Raw genomic sequence first — 21,308 nt, 5'->3', positions numbered from 1 at the left:
GATTGACAGTGACAGTCAGTGTGGATTAGGCACAGTCGGGACTCAATGGTGGCAGGAGGTAGAAAAACACAGCCTGACATGTCATCCGTCCAGTCCCACATGTACTGACTCGACTCTTCACTCTGAGCTGTTACAATACAAGCTTGTTTCCAGTTCTTCAGTGTCAGTGTGCTGAGAGCCGCTGATTGGTTACAGGGAGGAGCTGAGCTCCTCACTCTAGGATCATATTACCATCAGCTGGAGAACTAGGCTAGCTGTAGACAGGCAGACTGAACGTGTGGGACAGATGTCGGGCTCTGTTCTGCTACAACCACTGTGAGTCATCCCGACTTCTCCCTGCCTAATGCCTATGCCTTACATCGTATCTTCGGCGATGTGACTATCGCACACGCCCACAGCACGATAGTCGATATCACATCGACTATCGTTCAGCCCTAACCCCTGGTATATATAATCCCTTGTAATATCATCTATGATCCAATATCAAGTTTAGGAAGAACTCTGCAGAAGTCTGTTTTCCTATCCAAATGTTTACACCAAAATGCATAATATCATGAACACAGACTGTTACTGACTATGGTCTGTCCCTCTGACTACATCTCTGCTTTTTGATTCTACACTTCACTGCTCATATGCAACCAACTGTGGCCTGTGTCCTCCTGATCACTTTTCTGCTTTGTGATCTGTTGTCCACCAGTTCCACAGCTTATGTGTCCTTTTTTTCCTTCGGCATCTGCACCTTTAGCACAAATGAGTTCTTGCTGCTCCTGCAAGCACCACTAGAGCCACTCCACTGCCCTCACATCCCTTGTAATCACACCCACTCCACTGCCCTCACATCCCTTGTAATCACACCCACTCCACTGCCCTCACACCCATTGTAATGCTTTTATAAGGCCAAAATGCTGCAGGGAGTTCTGACTCAATGGATCGCAGATCTTGGTTGCTAAGCAACCAATGATGCAAGCTCTTGTTGTGGTTACTATGCTAACAAGCCTAACTTACTGAGGGTAAAATATACAAATAATGTAAATACTGTATACTGGAGTGCACATATAATTACATAATTTTTAATACCATCCCCAACCCTCGCAAGACAGCATGAACAATCTTGCAGTAACAAAATCAAATGGTACACAAGTGCAAGCAAACAAAGAAAAAGGTTATTTTTATAGGCTCCCAATTTTTAAACATCCAACCACACTTGTGAATTTTTCCAACTGAACATTACTACTTCACTGGACAGGTCAAGGGATATACATTGAAATTGTTTATGTTCTATACAGGCATGTATAAACTTCCAGGGACCTAATACTGCTCTGTTAAACTTTATTTAAGGGCAACATAAAAAAAGAATATGTGCATCTCTGCAATACAAGAGCATTTTCCCATATGTCATCCCTTTACCACTTCAACCCCTTCCAGTCTAGGTCTTTTTTTTTTTCAGATTTTGTCATTGTCATACTTTTAATGACAGTGTCATACTCAGGCACGTAACACTGAACCCAAATTCATTTTTTAGATCATTTTTTGAGACAGGCAGGGCTTTCATTTGGTGGTATTAAGAGCCGCTGTGCAGCGCGACTTGCAGAGACTTCACATAATGGAAGTCTATGCAAGTCGCTTCCAGGTCGCCCCAAAGTAGTACAGGACACTTTTTCTAAGTCGGAGCGACTTGTGTCGCTCCTATTAGAACGGGTCCTGTACTACTCAATGACTGCGACCGAGCACGACTTGTCAGGCTGACAAGTCGCCTGACAAGTCGCGCTAATGTGAATGGGCTCTTAATCACCATTGTTTTAATTTTGCAATATAAAATAAAAAAATAATTTAAAACAAATAAGTTTCTGTTATCAAAGTTTGCAAATAATCTTTCTTTATAAATTTAGGCCAATATGTGTTCTGCTACATTTCTTTGGTAAAAATAATCCAAATCAGTGTAAAAAATGCAGTCTGTGTGAGAGTTATAGTCTACAAACTAAGGCATATACTGTATATTTGAAAATTGATCAATACTGATGTTCTGACTGCCTATCCCATTTCTTGAGGCCCTAAAATGTCAGGGCATTACAAATACTGTACCCCAGAAATTGCCTCTTTTGGAAAAGTACACAATATTTACTAGGAGGCATGGTGAGTTTATTAAAGCTGTAATTTCTTGCCAAAATCTTTGCGAAAATGATGAACGTAAAAAAAAAAAAAACAATATTTTTTTTGTTCACAAAGTTGTCATTTTAATCAAGTTATTTCTTAAACACATCATAAGCATACTTAAAATGACACCCCAAAACACATTCTGCTACTGCTCCTAAGTACCACATGTGTGGGACTTTTTCACAGCCTGGCCACATAGACAGGCAGAAAATCCAAAGAGCATCTTAAGGCTTTCTAAGGGCATAAATGACACATCTCATTTGCTGACTACCTATTACATTTTTGGAGACCCTAGAGTACCAGGGTAGACAATGATGACAATATAGTGCACAGTAAAAATTGAAAACTCATTTCTAGCACCTCTGGTTTTCTGATGTTATCACCTACATGCATAACCTGAACCCAGACTCTCTTCAAAAGCCTTATCTGAATCCTAAAATAGTGCCTACACGTTTTCCTTTAATGAGAAGTATAACCAAAGCTTTTTTTGGCTGTACTTCACCTAAGGATCACAGGAGTGCAGTTCGTTCTGCACTCCTATGACCCATTTTCAGCCCACAGATCAAAAATCATGCATGCAAAATGGTGCACCAAAATACACGGTAGAATGTTACCAGGAGCTAAGGGAAGCTGCAATGCAAGTGCGCTAGGAATGTCTGAATGGCACTGTATTGCACCAAGGTGTATTACTGTGTTACTGCAGCACACTGATGTTAATAGACTTTTAGGTATTGCTCACACTGCAGTGATTTGTCAGTGCATACTTTAACCCTTTCACTGCCAGAGCTGTTTTTGCATTTTTTGCACTCATGCTTAAATAATTATTTTAGGCCTGAAGATTACATAAATCCCCCAAACATTACATATTTTTTGAAAGCAGACACCCTAGAGAAAATAATAGTGGTATTACCACAATGGTCTAGGAAATGAAAAATGTTTGTAAAAAATACACTAAAGTTAATTTTAGGGCACACAAACACAATAAATTACCCAATTTTGATAAAATATAAAAGCAAAGGTTGCAGTAAATAGATACCCAACGTGTCAAACCTTTTTATGCGCCTGTAAAATGGCAACAAATGTCAGTACCCTATATTTTCCATAGGTGACACTTTAAAAGTTTCCTATAGGTCATCAGTTTAGTGTTACGTAGGAGGTCTGCTGCTAGAAATATTGCTCTCACTTCGGCGTGCGCAGCAATATGTATCGCAATCAGGGTTTGCGTGTGTAGGCACCCCCAACGCATGCCTTTACATTCCTACATGTGAGTGTGGGGGGGCCTTAAAAACATTTTTATGGGGGAGAGGATTTTATGTGCTTGAGTGTAACTTACATTTTTTACAATTATAAACATTTTTTTTTTTATTACTTAACAAAAAAACAAAACAAAGTCCTCTTTAATTAGACATCCAGGGTCTAAAAGACCCTGGATGTCTCCCTTGTGTTCCAATAAATTTATTACAATGCAGATCACATTGCATTACATACTTTTCAGGCCATGACAGTCGGTGATACTGAAAGGCGGACCCGGAAGTGATGACGAAGGTATTACTTTCCAGGTCAGCAACAAGGAAGGGAGGAGAGTGGACACATGTCTGCTCTTCTCCCTCCCCTATAACCGCTATGTTGCAGGCACCTGCTATGCTGGTCCCTGGCTCCGCTTGCCCAACTGCAGGCCTTCATGGCAGGGGAGTGCATGCAAGGGGGCACCATTACCGGGGGTTGTGGGGAAGCAATCGGGCAGCCCTGCTAATGCTTTCATCTGACAGGCAGGAGTCTGCTTGTCAAATATGCACACAATCTCGGCGGTTGCAGTCACTATAAATGTGTGCAAACCCATACCCAACCGCTGGCAGTGAAAGGGATTGGGTTAAGACAGCCCATTCATTTACATGGGCTGCCTAACCCACCAAAAATGGTGCATATAGTATCTTTGGCAGTGCACTGCTTCACACATTGTGATATGCTGCAGCCACGTCCCTTGGATACATGTAATGGGTGCCATTCAGAATAAATGGCACTAAATCACACCAATGCGCATAGCACATAATGTGATGAGGTTGAACAGGCCCTTAGGTCAGTAGTGGTCAATCTTCATGATCATGGTGGCCCCTGACATTCAGTAGATGTAATGCTATCGAAAGCAAAAGGCACTATTGTAGTCGGATCCCCACTCTTCTCTTCCTTTCTTAACAAACAGACACGGGGAAAAGAGCCTTTAAGCGAGGGGATTACATCTAGTAGCATTCATGTAGGAGGTGGATTCTGACAGTTGTGTGATGAAGTTGGTGTCATTCCAGGAGCATGTAAGTGCATTATGTGTCATTTTATCTTTGCTTATATAATAAGAAGTTTTTTTGCACTGCTAGGGCAATGCGCTTCCCTGGTCTGTCTGTGTTATGGTAACTCAAGGTACAGCTGCAAAGACCCTGATATGGTGAAGGGTGCAACACTGGTTCAGAGCTTTCTTGACTGGTCACACCTGAGCGCAAGTGTGGGATTATTGGTGATCTGGTGAATTAAAAATTAGATTTTTGTGATTTTTATTAAACAGTGGGTAAACATCCAATGGGGGTTGGTCAAAATGATGATCCTGATTGTTATTTAAAATCTTCATTATGCTATTCAAAATGAAAAAACTTAAAATTCTGAACAATTTCATTGTGACCTGTGACCAGTTACCAAATCACATAAATGGCCTGCGCTCTTCAAAAGGCTGAGCACCCCTGTTTTAGGGGTTGTTAGAGACTGGGGACATGCTTCTAAAGACATAAACTGGAGACACCTTCCAAGAGACTGCTAGGGATCACGGCTATACAGGGCAATAGGGAAATACAGATTACTGTCTGCACGGGTCCTAAAGCCTCGTACACACGCAACGATTATCGGCCGACCGATCGGCCGTCTTTTGTCCAGTGTTGTTGTGTTGGTTGGAATGTGCTCTAGACTGCACACGAATTTTCTCGGCCAACAAAAACCAACTTCAGAAGTGATGTCATGTGCTGGTTAACTTTCCGTGTGTTTTTTCTTCTCTGAGCATGCCCAGTCTTGCTCATCTGATTTTTGTCTGCCGAAATCTGTACTGACTGATGGAAAATTGGCCGTTCTGTTGACGGCCAACAAAAATTTTATAGCCTGCACACCAGATTTTGTTCGGCCGAAAAGTCGGAGTCGGTTGTCGGAAGCATCATACTAACAAGCCGAAAATCGGCCGATTGGACGTTGGCCGAAAATTCACGGCCAACAATCGTTGCGTGTGTACGAGGCTTAAGGGCCACACAAAAAGAGCCACATATGGCCCCGGCCACAGGTTAGGCACTAGGACCTTAGAGTCATTTTTGTGATCTTTGAGGATTTTTCAGAATGAATTACTTCACAGTACAAGGGGCTTGGGAGGTCAGAGATGACTTATTTTAAAGCTCTTGTAATGCTTGTTAAGAGTATGTAAATACCTTCAGGTACACTGCTCCAGGGTTACCAGACTACTGACAAAGGGAGTGGTTGTACTGGTGCAGTACAGCAATGTCCAGATGACGAACGGAAGTACTGAGCACATAGGCTATACTCCCTATTTTCATGTCAAGCCTTGATTTTTCTTTTTTTTTTTGGGGGGGGGGGGGTGTTGCTCTACGGTATATGGGCATCACAGGACTATTTAACTCAATTCGGAACAGAATAGACATAAATCCCAGCAACCTATTACAAAAAAAAACTAAGAATGAGAAGTCCTTCCAGATGGAATAATTTTATGCAGGTAGTATTGGAAATGTCCTGTACAGAACTGCTGCAAATTACAAATACCATCCAGTACTCGGTCATTCTTGTATTACGTAGAATGAGTAAAGCACTTAAAGAATGAGGATGATCTGCGAGCATGGAAAACAAAATAAATAAAAGGCTTGTCTTACTGTATTATTTCACGGGTATTACTGCAGTAAACATTATAAATAAATGCAGATAAAGCACATAGTAGCATGGATGCAGATCCTTTCAAATTCTATATATAGAAATTCTAAAAATAAAGAATATATATATATATATATATATATATATATATATATATAGATAGATAATTAACTGAAACTGAACACATTTTGCCTTCTGTTTACACCCAGAACAGCGGAACCATTATGCAATCATAATTAATTAAGATCATTAGCAGGTGCCTACCTAAATATGCGCTTCTATTTCTGTAATTTGGACAAATTATTTGCTATATAAAACAAAATATACATGTATGTCTGAGTCTCACATTTATGTATGTCCGCATCCGAAAAGCTGTACTGTACAAAGCCTGCCATAATTCACATCGATGCATTTTACTAGCACACAGATGCTCCCAACATTAACCATATGTGAACATACTGACAGTATTTTACAACCACTGTAGCATACTCTCATCACATTATCAGTATTCTAAACTACAACATGAATATTATTTATCATACTGTAAAAAGAGAATAAAAAATATAGGTGTTAGAATCCAAAATACATTCTGCACCAAAAGCACCTTTGCCACTTATGATGAATACCTATCATGTTCAAATTACTCAAATAATGGAATTGTCCCTGATTAATCACTGTATTCACCATGACAATCAACCTATTGCCCTAACGTGAAAGAGCGCCAAATTGTGAACATGCATTTTTATGTCTTGTTAACAGCACCCCAAATGCACCAAAAAAGACGTGTTTTTGTGCATGTAAGAATCCGTTGGAAAATATACAAAAACACACATTTAAAAATGCGTCAAGCTTGAAGGCGCATTAGCTTCTTTGCTGCATTTCATGTGTGTAGGGCAGCTTATTGATGGTGTACCCAACATGCATAAAAAAAAAAAAAAAAAAATGTACATAAACTAGTGTCTACTACATAACAATGTAAAAGAACCCCATGGTGTCATAAACTGGAATGACCAGTTAGGATACTTTACTGCATAAACCTGATCATCATATTGTATACACATGACACCCATCCCTATAGTATATACATATGATCCCATCCCTGTAGAATATACATATGATCCCATCCTTATAATATATACATATAATCACATCCCTATAGTATATTCATCTGATCCCATCCCTATAGTATATACATATGATCCCATCTCTATAGTATATACATATACATCCCTATAGTATGATCCCATCCCTATCATATATACATATGATCCCATCCCTATAGTATATTCATCTGATCCCATCCCTATAGTATATACATATGATCCCATCCCTATCACATATACATATGATCCCATCCCTATAGTATATACATATGATCCCATCCCTATCACATATACATATGATCCCATCCCTATAGTATACATATGATCCCATCCCTATAGTATATACATATGATCCCATCCCTATAGTATATTCATCTGATCCCATCCCTATAGTATATACATATGATCCCATCTCTATAGTATATACATATACATCCCTATAGTATGATCCCATCCCTATCATATATACATATGATCCCATCCCTATAGTATATACATATGATCCCATCCCTATCACATATACATATGATCCCATCCCTATAGTATATACATATGATCCCATCCCTATCACATATACATATGATCCCATGCCTATAGTATACATATGATCCCATCCCTATAGTATATACATATGATTCCATTCCTATAGTATATACATATGATCCTATCCCTATAGTATATACATATGATCCCATTCCTATAGTATATACATATGATTCCATTCCTATAGTATATACATATGATCCTATCCCTATAGTATATACATATGATCCCATTCCTATAGTATATACATATGATCCCTTCCCTATATTACATACATATGATCCCATCTCTATAGTATATACATATGATCTTATCCCTATAGTATATTCGTATGATCCCATCCCTATAGTATATACATATGAATCTATCCCTATAGTATATACATAAGATCCCATCCCTATAGTATATACATATGATCCTATCCCTATAGTATATACATATGATCCCATCCCTATAGTATATTTGGATGATCCCATCCCTATAGTATATACATATGATCCTATCCCTATAGTATATTCGTATGATCCAATCCCTATCGTATATACATATGAGCCCATCTCTATAGTATATACATATGATCCCATTCCTATAGTACATATATATGATCCTATCCCTATAGTATATACATATGATCCCATCCCTATAGTATATACATATGATCCTATCCCTATAGTATACATATGATCCCATCCCTATAGTATATACATATGATCCCATCCCTATAGTATATACATATGATCCTATCCCTATAGTATACATATGATCCTATTCCTATAGTATATACATATGATCCCATCTCTATAGAATATACATATGATCCTATCCCTACAGTATATAAATATGATCCTATCCCTATAGTATATACATATGATCCCATCTCTATAGTATATACATATGATCCCATCTCTATAGTATATACATATGATCCTGTCCCTATAGTATATACATATGATCCCATCTCTATAGTATATACATATGATCCCATCTCTATAGTATATACATATGATCCTATCCCTATAGTATATACATATGATCCCATCCCTAAAGTATATACATATGATCCCATCTCTATAGTATATACATATGATCCCATCTCTATAGTATATACATATGATCCCATCTCTATAGTATATACATATGATGATCCCATCTCTATAGTATATACATATGATCCTATCCCTATAGTATATACATATGATCCTATCTCTATAGTATATACATATGATCCCATCTCTATAGTATATACATATGATCCCATTCCTATAGTATATACATATGATGATCCCATCTCTATAGTATATACATATGATCCTATCCCTATAGTATATACATATGATCCTATCCCTATAGTATATACATATGATCCCATCTCTATAGTATATACATATGATGATCCCATCTCTATAGTATATACATATGATCCTATCCCTATAGTATATACATAAGATCCTATCCCTATAGTATATACATATGATCCCATCTGTATAGTATACTGATATGATCACATAGAGTAGATTGTAGAGGAATGATGGCATCCATACATGTGATCCTGCAGATATATGGCCTGTGGTCCCATAGGGTGCAGTGTAGGGTGATGAGGATGGTGTTTGGGGCAGACAGATGGTGAGATGTGGTGGATCTCGGTGTATGTAGTATGGGAGCTCCATGCTGTATACCTGGAAGGCTCGGACACCGCAGAGCTCTATACATACACACCGCTCTCCCCCTCTCTGATGTAAATAAACAAATGGGGAGAAATATGTAAAGAAAGCGAAGATAAGAGATCGGTGTCGGGCTCGGGGTGACATGATAGAAGACAGGTATCATGTAGAATAGAATGATGCTAGGAGATGAGAGAGGGATGAAGGGATGGAAGGATGCTATGGGCACTGGGCAGGCATCCTCCTCCATTTCTCACTCACCCATAAGTACATCATTCCTGTGATTCCGGACAATGGCTGGTATTGGAGGGAGGGGGGTGGGGAGGCTCTCCGCCGTTCTTCTCCGTCTTGCTCAGCTCCTTCTCCCTCTCTCCCAGCTCTGGGACATGGCACTGCTCACTGGAACTCCGCGCACGCCCTGTCTCCAGCCGGAGGGAGAGGGAGGAGAGAGGAGGAGAGGAGGGCACAGAGGTATGCTATGGAGAGAAGAGTCATGCCACTGCATGGGCACTACTGGGTGAGGGACAAGAAAAAAAAAATGAAAGCTGAAGTTTTTTGGGGGCACAGCACCCCATTAGTATCCTGGTACCTGCAGGCTGCTGCCTCTCCTTCTCTTCCAGCACTGTGAGAGTTAACAGGCACCATTGCTAATCTGGAAAGTTGTGCCACCTTTTGCCCTCTCCACCAATCAGAAAGCTCGGTTACTGTCCTCCCACAATGCACCACATTCTGTGAATGAGCGAAGGAGATTATGACATTGAACCCCTCTTCCTCCATTCACAGAACACAATGCATTGTGGGAGAATAATAACACCAGTTCAGTAAGGCCTCTTGCACATGGGAGGAAAAAAACCACCAGGTTTATTAATGTCTGTGGAACAATGCACGCAGCCATATCTCTCAACCATCCCAGACTCTGTGGGACCGTCCCGAGATTTTATGTAAGTCCCGCAGATCTGGGCTAGAGTCCTGGAGCCCAGAGCCAAAACATGGTGGGGGGGGCATAGGGGTCTGGTGTTATCTAGGAGTACCCGGGGTATAGGGGGTGTGACGGTACCCACCATTACTGGAAACAAAAACAGACACTATATGTGGGGCCCTTGGAGGAATGTTACTTTGGATTCAAGTCCATGTCTACCCAAGACAGTCAGACTCATAGCAGATACTAATATCATCAGCTCAACCACCCGTCTTCCACACATTGTTAATTGTGCTAATTTACTCACCTATTGTCTACTGCGGGGATGTGTTTATACTTAGGATAATGTGCATTGCACTTTATGAACTTGATGCCGGCAGCCTGCCCTGGAGTGAGATCCTGATTAATCAAAGCATTGTCTGGGTGTGGATTCCCATTCACCTATTGTTTCTGTTCAGATGGCTAGGTAATTAGTTCAGGTTAATTATATTTCTGTACACAATTTCATTTGCATAGGATAATGTAATCAGGCACCTGACCTGGTGGGGTAATCTGATCAGGAGGGGAATGTCCTCCTGTGAGGTATATATTGTGTGTGAGTTTGTTCAATAAAGGTTCCAGATCTTATAAGCTAAGTTGTCGGCTAGCTTTGTATGTAGGGCAGCTGTAATATCTGATATCTATGTTCAAGAGTGAAGGAAGCTGTACACTGAAGGAAGAATGCAAGCACATTGTGCATCAGTTCCGTTACAGGGGGTCTGGTGTTATCTAGGCATACAGGGGGTATGGGGGGGTCTGATGTTATCTAGGAGTGGGGGGGTATAGGGGGGTCTGTCGTTATCTAGAAGTACAGGGGGTATAGGGGGGTCTGATGTTATCTAGGAGTGGGGGGTATAGGGGGGTCTGATGTTATCTAGGAGTGGGGGGGTATAGGGGGGTCTGTCGTTATCTAGAAGTACAGGGGGTATAGGGGGGTCTGATGTTATCTAGGAGTGGGGGGGTATAGGGGGGTCTGTCGTTATCTAGAAGTACAGGGGGTATAGGGGGGTCTGATGTTATCTAGGAGTGGGGGGTATAGGGGGGTCTGTCGTTATCTAGAAGTACAGGGGGTATAGGGGGGTCGGATGTTATCTAGGAGTGGGGGGTATGTGTCTGTGAGATTCTTGCTTGTGGCACAGCAATCAAAGCATATTTTATAAGTCCAAGGAAGCCCAGGTTTTGTTTGATCGTGTCTCTTTAGCCCCTCCCACTGTTAACAGTTCGGCCACACACTCTTTTTGCCGCAGCACGCATAGCAAGTCACTATCTCCCTAAGGTTTCCCTCATTCTCAAGTTTTAAAGTTGGGAGGTATGCACACAGCTGAGTAAAGATCAGTAATACAGCATTGAGTACAGAGCAGGAAAACAAAATAGAACATTTTACATTAGAGTGCAGTCATTTTGTCGTATACACTTGTTTACTTATCTAGAAGCATGTTTGTTTTACAATAAATTTGATTATATTTTTTAAACAGAAGAACAAAGAGAAGTAAATGTACAATTAGGGTCCAAAATTTGTACAATAAATGTGGGCTAAGAGAGAATACATTGGTCATGGGACTTTATATGAGGCAACTCACAGGGTAAAAATGTATATACTTTTATTACATGATAGCAAAAACAAGTAAAATACTACAATCAAATAACAGACATAAAAAAAATATATATATAATGAGCTAATCCAAAATCAATAAATATATATAAAAATGTAATTCCATATTCATCACAATGTTGGCATTCATAATATAAAAGATGGAAAAAGATGCAGAATATCATATTGTATGATAACCGAATAGATTCTTGTCATCCTAACACTCTACGCGTTTCGTGGAGCTGGTCCACTCATCACAAGTAGATGCAAGAAATTATCTAAAAAGGTATAAAAATGGCATGGTAATAATGTCATGTAGTAAATAACAAAAAAGAGGGAAAAGAGTGATGACACGGGGATAATTGGTTTAGGCATATAGCCTAATTACTTACAGGTCAGCTTAAAAAGAATAAAAAAGAAAAAACAGAAGAAAAATGAAGCCAGCAGCCATGGAGCAAGGGATCAAGGAAGAACGCCTATCCCGGGGAATGGGGCAGAGTAACCCAACCAGACCTTGGGGCAAGCAGAGGGCGGACCAGGTGACACGGATCAAGAGTATGAGAATATATGATAGCGCCTTCAGGCAGTATCTATCTGCAAAATAATATATATAAAAAAGGTGGGATAGTATCTAGTATATTGTTGACCCAAAATGAGGACATATAAAGATGCTTTGATGCTTCCACATTCTATATTCTTTGTACGTCCTCATTTTGGGTCAACAATATACTAGATACTACCCCCCCCCCCTTTTTTCTTTGGGGTTGATTTGTCCCCCTTCGTGATTCAATCTTCTTCAATTTTCTTGTGCATCTCCAGACACATTTACACTGTTACTTGTGTATTATTATTCAATATACATACATATATATTATTTTATTACTGCCTGAAGGCGCTATCATATATTCTCATATCCTTGATTAGTATCACCTGGTCCGCCCTCTGCTTGCCCCAAGGTCTGGTTGGGTTACTCCGTCACAGTCCCTGGGATAGGCGTTCTTCCTTGATCCCTTGCTCCATGGCTGCTGGCTTCATTTTTCTTCTGTTTTTTCTTTTTTATTCTTTTTGAGCTGACCTGTAAGTAATGATACTATATGCCTAAACCATCAGTCCCTGTCATCAATCCTTTCCCTCTTTTTTGTTATTTACTACATGACATTATTACCATGCCATTTTTATACCTTTTTAGACAATTTCTTGCATCTACTCCTGATGAGTGGACCAGCTTAACAAAATGCGTAGAGTGTTAGGATGACAAGAATCTATTCGGTTATCATACAATATGACATTCTGCATCTTTTTCCATCTTTTATATTACGAATGGCAACATTGTGATGAATGTGGCATTACATTTTTATATCTATCTATTGATTGTGGATTAACTAATTACCGTATTTATCAGCGTATAACACGCACTTTTTCCTCCTAAAAATGGAGGAAAAAGCAATAGTGCGTGTTATACACCGATATAAAAAAAAAAAGGCCAGGAAGCAGCGCCGAGAGCAGAAGGGGGCGGGCCGGGCCGAGGAGAAGGAAGGACGAGCTGTCATAGAAAGTTCCGCCTCCTCGGCCGAGACGTGTGATGTCTATCATAGGCGGGACTTCCTATGACAACGAGCGCTCATTCTCCCTTCTCCTCAGCCTGGCCTGCCCCCTTCTGCTCAAGGCTCTGTTTCCCGGCCTTTTTGAAAACGGATTGGGATTGTGTCAATGGCGCTTGCGAGCCTGCATTGCTGGAGACTGCACTGGCGGGGCTGCATTGCTATAGAGGGGGCATTGCTGGAGATACTGCATTGCTGGAGAGACTGCATTGCTGGAGAGACTGCATTGCTGGAGAGGCTGCATTGCTGGAGAGACTGCATTGCTGGAGAGGCTGCATTGCTGGAGAGGCTGCATTGCTGGAGAATAGCGCGCAAATGCAAAAGAAATTACTACCAAATCTGAAGAGAGTCCATAAATAAAAATGGGGGTTTGGTCCCACCATATAAAAAAAGAATAGCGCGCAAATGCAAAAGAAATTACTACCAAATCTGAAGAGAGTCCATAAATAAAAATGGGGGTTTGGTCCCACCATATATATTTTTTAATATACATGTCTTTTGGTTCATAGCTGCAGCAGCTTTGGAAATACATGGGTATGCTCCCCCAAATTTTTTGCCTGCATTGCTGGAGAGGCTGCATTGCTGGAGAGACTGCATTGCTGGAGAGGCTGCATTGCTAGAGAGGGGGCATTGCTGGAGAGACTGCATTGCTGGAGAGACTGCATTGCTGGAGAGGCTGCATTGCTGGAGAGGCTGCATTGCTAGAGAGGGGGCATTGCTGGAGAGGCTGCATTGCTGGAGAGGCTGCATTGCTGATGAGGCTGCATTGCTGGAGAGGCTGCATTGCTGGAGAGACTGCATTGCTGGAGAGGCTGCATTGCTGATGAGGCTGCATTGCTGGAGAGGCTGCATTGCTGGAGAGGCTGCATTGCTGGAGAGACTGCATTGCTGGAGAGGCTGCATTGCTGGAGAGGCTGCATTGCTGGAGAGACTGCATTGCTGGAGAGGCTGCATTGCTAGAGAGGGGGCATTGCTGGAGAGACTGCATTGCTGGAGAGACTGCATTGCTGGAGAGGCTGCATTGCTGATGAGGCTGCATTGCTGGAGAGGCTGCATTGCTGGAGAGGCTGCATTGCTGATGAGGCTGCGTTGCTGGAGAGGCTGCATTGCTGATGAGGCTGCATTGCTGGAGAGGCTGCATTGCTGGAGAGGCTGCATTGCTGGAGAGGCAGCATTGCTGGAGAGGCTGCATTGCTGATGAGGCTGCATTGCTGATGAGGCTGCATTGCTGGAGAGGCTGCATTGCTGATGAGGCTGCATTGCTGATGAGGCTGCATTGCTGGAGAGGCTGCATTGCTGATGAGGCTGCATTGCTGGAGAGGCTGCATTGCTGATGAGGCTGCATTGCTGGAGAGACTGCATTGCTGGAGAGGCAGCATTGCTGGAGAGACTGCAATGCTGGAGAGGCTGCATTGCTGGAGAGGCTGCATTGCTGATGAGGCTGCATTGCTGGAGAGGCTGCATTGCTGGAGAGGCTGCATTGCTGATGAGGCTGCATTGCTGGAGAGGCTGCATTGCTGGAGAGACTGCATTGCTGGAGAGGCAGCATTGCTGGAGAGACTGCAATGCTGGAGAGGCTGCATTGCTGGAGAGGCTGCATTGCTGATGAGGCTGCATTGCTGGAGAGGCTGCATTGCTGGAGAGGCTGCATTGCTGGAGAGGCTGCAATGCTGGAGAGGCTGCATTGCTGATGAGGCTGCATTGCTGGAGAGGCTGCATTGCTGGAGAGGCTGCAATGCTGGAGAGGCTGCATTGCTGGAGAGGCTGCAATGCTGGAGAGGCTGCATTGCTGGACACTGCTGATGAGGCTGCATTCATGGGCACTGGTGAGATGTCATTTGATTAAAAAAAAAATGTTCTGAGTTCAAAGCTGTTTATTTTAAATTTAAGCTTTTTTCCTGAAATTTCTCTCCAAATATTGAGGTGCGTGTTATACGCCGATAAATACGGTATATATATATTTTTTTTTTTCAAATATTTTATTTAGAAGGAATAACAGTGGAAAAGAAAACATAAGTGCACATTCGACAATAAGGTACAACAAGCACAATATTGGAAGGTTAACAGGGCAAAAAACATACAGTTATGACAGTGTATAACCATGTGCCCACTAGAACCTCAAAGCCAACCCCTGCTGCAGGGAGAAGGCCCACCATATACGTCTGGAACACATCAATATAAGGCACTTTACCGTACCTAAAACAAACTGTAATAGAAAAAGTGATCCTTCCCATCTGTCACTCCCAAGCTTTTTCAATAGTTGTCAGAGACAGTAAAGAAAGATAGACATAGAGCAGAGCAGAGCCGTAGAAGGTAGACGGAGAATGTAGGAAAAAGATTGGGTCCAGAACGGGGGGAGAAGAAGGGATAGGGGAGGGAAAAGGGAGGGGGAGGGGGGGTTGGGGAGACCCCAACATGGACAACCCCAGGTGCAGCCCTGGTCATCATGCTAGTCACACATCAGGGACTTCCCCCTGTCAGATAAGACAAAGATATTCCAGTAACCCCAGATCCTCTCATAACGCTCCCGTCGGTGCTGCCTCGCAAGGGTGAGGTCTTCCATCCGGTTAATTTCTTCCATCTTACGCAGGGCCGGACTGACCATCGGGCGGACCGGGCATAATCCCGGTGGGCCGCGGCGCCCGCTCTCACTTAGTCCGACTCCTCACAGTAGAATGTAAAGAAGCCAGACTGTCATTTTCCCTCACTGCGGCGGCCGCGGCCGGTGTTCTTGCCAGCTACACCGGCTCCGCGGCCAATCAGCCTTCTGCTGTGAGTCACACCCCTCTGAGCAGGAGGCTGATTGGCTAGGGAGCCGGAAGTGAAGAGAAGTTCGTATGTGTGTTCCTTCCCGCCGCAGCCGGTGTCCTGCCCGGCGCGGCCAGCAGCACAGCCCGCACTCGCAGGATCGGCCATGGAAGCAATCAGCTGCAGATGGCAGCTCCTTCACTCTGACTCCGGGCTGCTCGCGGGGGCGGCGACGGGCCGGAGAGAGAAGGTAAGTGCGGCTCCTCACGACGCCAGTGTCTTCAGTGCTGTGCAGCCCTGGTGTCACCGGCCGTGTGTACTGTCTGCTACTGAATAGGAGGGGGATGGGGCGGCTTCATATAGAGGATTTGATGTTTCCCTCTTCCTCCTCCTGCTGCCGCTGGATGGATGCCTGATTCTCCTCCTCCCTTCTGCAGGCATTCTGCGGCTGCAGGAGAAATATCAATTTCTCTATATGCAGCTGAGCTGTCCCATCCCCCTCCTATTCAACTTATTTTACTGCCCCCCCCAGTGATCTTAACCCTCCCCCCCTGCTCTTAGCCCCCCCTTGTGCTCTTCAGCCCCCCCTGCTCTTCAGCCCCCCCCCTGCTCTTCAGACCCCCCCCTGCTCTTCAGACCCCCCCTGCTCTTCAGACCCCCCTGCTCTTCAGCCCCCCCCCCTGCTCTTCAGCCCCCCCCTGCTCTTCAAGTCCCCACAGTGCTTTTCATCTCCCCCTATGCTTTCTGGCTCCCCTAATGCTCTACACCCCCCTGTGCTCCCTGGCCAAGTGATTTCCAGTTCCCCCCCCCAGTGCTCTCCAGTCCCCCTACCCTGTGCTCTCCATCCCCCTGGTTTTCCCTGCCCCCCCCCCCCAGTGCTATCCACACCCTGCGCCTTCCTTACTTCTCTCCAGTCCCCCCCCCCTTGCCCTTCAGCTCCTCCAGTGCTATCTGCTTTCCCTGTGCTCTCCGGCCCCCCTAGTGTCCTATCTTCTATCATGTCTGCAGTCTCTGACCTTCTCTTGTATCACATCTGCAGTCTCTCAGGTGTCATGTCCGCAGTCTCTGACCATCTCCTGTATCATGTCCGCAGTCTCTGACCATCTCCTGTATCATGTCCGCAGTCTCTAACCATCTCCTGTATCATGTCCGCAGTCTCTGACCATCTCCTGTATCATGTCCGCAGTCTCTGACCATCTCTTGTATCATGTCCGCAGTCTCTATCTCTTGTATCATGTCCGCAGTCTCTATCTCTTGTATCATGTCCGCAGTCTCTGACCATCTCTTGTATCATGTCCGCAGTCTCTGACCATCTCTTGTATCATGTCCGCAGTCTCTGACCATCTCCTGTATCATGTCCGCAGTCTCTGACCATCTCCTGTATCATGTCCGCAGTCTCTGACCATCTCTTGTATCATGTCCGCAGTCTCTGGCCATCTCCTGTATCACGTCCTCAGTCTCTGGCCATCTCCTGTATCACGTCCTCAGTCTCTGGCCATCTCCTGTATCACGTCGGCAGTCTCTGGCCATCTCCTGTATCATGTCGGCAGTCTCTGACCATCTCCTGTATCATGTCGGCAGTCTCTGACCATCTCCTGTATCATGTCGGCAGTCTCTGACCATCTCCTGTATCATGTCGGCAGTCTCTGACCATCTCCTGTATCATGTCGGCAGTCTCTGACCATCTCCTGTATCGTGTCAGCAGTCTCTGACCATCTCCTGTATCGTGTCGGCAGTCTCTAACCATCTCCTGTATCGTGTCGGCAGTCTCTGGCCATCTCCTGTATCATGTCGGCAGTCTCTGACCATCTCCTGTATCATGTCCTCAGTCTCTGACCATCTCCTCTATCATGTCCTCAGTCTCTGACCATCTCCTCTATCATGTCCTCAGTCTCTGACCATCTCCTCTATCATGTCCTAAGTCTCTGACCATCTCCTCTATCATGTCCTCAGTCTCTGACCATCTCCTCTATCATGTCCTCAGTCTCTGACCATCTCCTCTATCATGTCCTCAGTCTCTGACCATCTCCTCTATCATGTCCTCAGTCTCTGACCATCTCCTCTATCATGTCCTCAGTCTCTGACCATCTCCTCTATCATGTCCTCAGTCTCTGACCATCTCATCTATCATGTCCTCAGTCTCTGACCATCTCCTCTATCATGTCCTCAGTCTCTGACCATCTCCTCTATCATGTCCTCAGTCTCTGACCATCTCATGTATCATGTCCTCAGTCTCTGACCATCTCATGTATCATGTCCTCAGTCTCTGACCATCTCATGTATCATGTCCTCAGTCTCTGACCATCTCATGTATCATGTCCTCAGTCTCTGACCATCTCATGTATCATGTCCTCAGTCTCTGACCATCTCATGTATCATGTCCTCAGTCTCTGACCATCTCCTGTATCATGTCCTCAGTCTCTGACCATCTCCTGTATCATGTCCTCAGTCTCTGACCATCTCCTGTATCATGTCCTCAGTCTCTGACCATCTCCTGTATCATGTCCTCAGTCTCTGACCATCTCTTGTATCATGTTTGCAGTCTCTGACCATCTCCTGTACTATGTCCAGCGGGAACACTCTGCAGCCACACCGCACAGCACACCTAAGGTAAGTGGAGGACTGGAGAGAGGAGTGACTTCTACTTAGGGATTTCTTTTGCAGATAGGCTGGACTGGCACTGGCAGCAACAATTTTATTCAAATAAATCAGGATTTCTTCTGCAAATTGTCTGGCACTGGCAGCCAGGCATAGTACTAGTCTAGTACTATGCCTGCCAGTGCCAGGTCAGCCTATTTGCAGAATAAATCCCGATTTGAATAAAATTGTTGCTGCCAGTGCCAGCCTACCAGGGGCTGATCTGAGGTGTGAAGGTGCAGGAATTGGGGTGATCTAAGGTATGATAGTGCAGGAATTGGGGTGATTTGATGTGTGAAGGTGCAGGAATTGGGACTGATCTGCTTCATACTATTTTTAGGACTCAACCATCAAAACAGGATTTAAAGTAAGACAAAATAAACAGCATCATATAGCAGCTCTGATCTAAATTGAAGATTAAACTAAAAAAGGTACCGTAATCAAATCCACACATCCTGGAACATTAAATCCTGTCATCAACCATCCCGACGAACGCCACGCCACGCCACGCCACGCCACGCCCCCCCCCCCCCTCGCGGGCTGCTCAGTCCAAAATGCCCGGGCCTATTTTTTGTCCCAGTCCGGGCCTGATCTTACGCATACAGTGTTTAATCGTCTGAGCCCTATATATACTGTTGTACTATTTAACTTGTTTTTGCTATCATGTAATAAAAGTATATACATTTTTACCCTGTGAGTTGCCTCATATAAAGTCCCATGTCCAATGTATTCTCTCTTGTACTATAGTCAGGGATGGAGGCATCTCGATTTTGATGCATCAGATCATTACTATTTGTAATAAATGTGGGATATAACAAAGTGTAACAAGACAGATATCAGTCAAACACCAGTAATTAAAACCAGCAAATAGTATATTGACCAAAAATATTGTGGAGTAAGTGTACAAGAGGACAGGTAGCACAAACTAAAAAACTAACCAGGTATAAAAAGCCCCAGATGAAATTTCTGTCCGTTAGTCACTGAGTGGATGACCAGGACAGAAGGGAGGTGATCGAAAGGTAAACCCATGTGGTCTAATGTTGGTGGCAATTTATTTGGATGCCACCTGTGACCTAAGGGAGAGGAGGGAACAGCCAATATTCAGGTGGTTGATATAGTTATACTTAAAGTGGTTGTAAAGGCAGAAGGTTTTAATTCTAAGTTAAAAAAAAACCTTCTGGGTGCAGCAGCCCCCCTCAACCCCCTAATACTTACCTGAGCCTCATCTACTGTAGATCCAGTTATGTTACATGAGAGACTTCGCTGTCCAGTACTCCCCTCCTCATTGGCTGAGACAGCAGCATGGCACCATTGGCTCCCACTGCTGTCAAAGTCAGTGAGCCAATGAGGAGAGAGAGAGGGCTGAGCCGGGCCACGGCTTTGTGTCTGAATGGACACAGGGAGCTCAGGCTCGGCTCGGGTGCCCCCATACCAACCTGCTTGCTGTGAGGGAACTCAACGGGAGGGAGGGGCCAGGAGCGCCAAAGAGGGACCCGAAAAGAGGAGGATCTAGAATTCACTGTGCAAAACCAACTGTAAAGAGCAGAAAAGTATAACATGTTTTTTTTATTTTTAACAAAAAAAAAAAAAACAAGACTTTAGTATCACTTTAAGCCATGGGTCACAAATTTTAAAATATAAAGTGTGAGTAAAATTGAGAATAGAGGTTCGTTTTTCATGTATCATGGTACCCAGGAGACATTGTTTGACCTCAGCAAAGGGTTTGTTTCCCTGCTTTAGCTAAGGTTTGCTGGGCCGCCATGAAGACGTATCCTACCAGTATCCATTGACATTTGTTTAGACATGAAATGGGTTTGTGTAACTGTGCTTCCCAGGGGTTTTGTGGGAGAGTAATATGAGGGATAGAATTCAGTAGATTTTAGACCTTAGACCAGAAATGGGAAGTCTATAAGCATCTATAAGCATGTTTACGTGAGTATAAATGAATTTATTACAACACTGACAATGAAGAAGAATTTTACTCGTCTATACGCTTACACACCTTTACTCACCTATACTCAACATTACTCAGGTCTTTACACACAGTTTTTTTACTCACAAACTTTCTGTCAACAAGTTCATGAGTAAAAATCAGTAAATTATTACGCCCGTTGGCAACTGGCCTGAATGGCACAGATGAAGAACAAGGATATCCAGCACAGCTCTCACTTGAAACAAATAGGGTATATGATCAACCAGCTGTTTCCAGTACATACCCAGGGCCGTCTTTAACACAGGGCAAAAGGGGAAGCTGCCCCAGGCCCAGTCAATGTTGTGGGGCCCAAAGCAGCTGCCTCTTGAGCCCCCACTGCCTGCAAACAGCTGATAAATGAATTTGTTGGGGCCCAAGAAAATGTTTGCCCAGGGTCCAATTAATATTTAGGATGGCCCTGTACCTACCCCATA

At 43.6% G+C, this 21,308-nt stretch overlaps 1 protein-coding gene across 1 annotated transcript in view; it reads right to left on the bottom strand.

Moving 5' to 3' along the window:
• RBFOX2 (RNA binding fox-1 homolog 2) overlaps window positions 1–9,646 on the bottom strand; it is a 528,484-nt gene extending 518,838 nt beyond the window's left edge. Inside the window, exon 1 of the mRNA XM_082266542.1 lies at window positions 9,629–9,646. Coding sequence (XP_082122668.1) covers window positions 9,629–9,643 — 15 coding nt within the window. The 5' untranslated portion in view covers window positions 9,644–9,646. The remainder of the gene's footprint in view (window positions 1–9,628) is intronic.
• Window positions 9,647–21,308: the final 11,662 nt, after the last annotated feature.

Source organism: Pelophylax lessonae (genome assembly GCF_965119305.1).
Source record: "Pelophylax lessonae genome assembly, chromosome: 8".
NCBI lineage: Eukaryota > Metazoa > Chordata > Amphibia > Anura > Ranidae > Pelophylax > Pelophylax lessonae.
The sequence above is the reverse complement of the archived record's forward strand: the minus strand, read 5'-3'. Positions and strand labels throughout refer to the sequence as shown.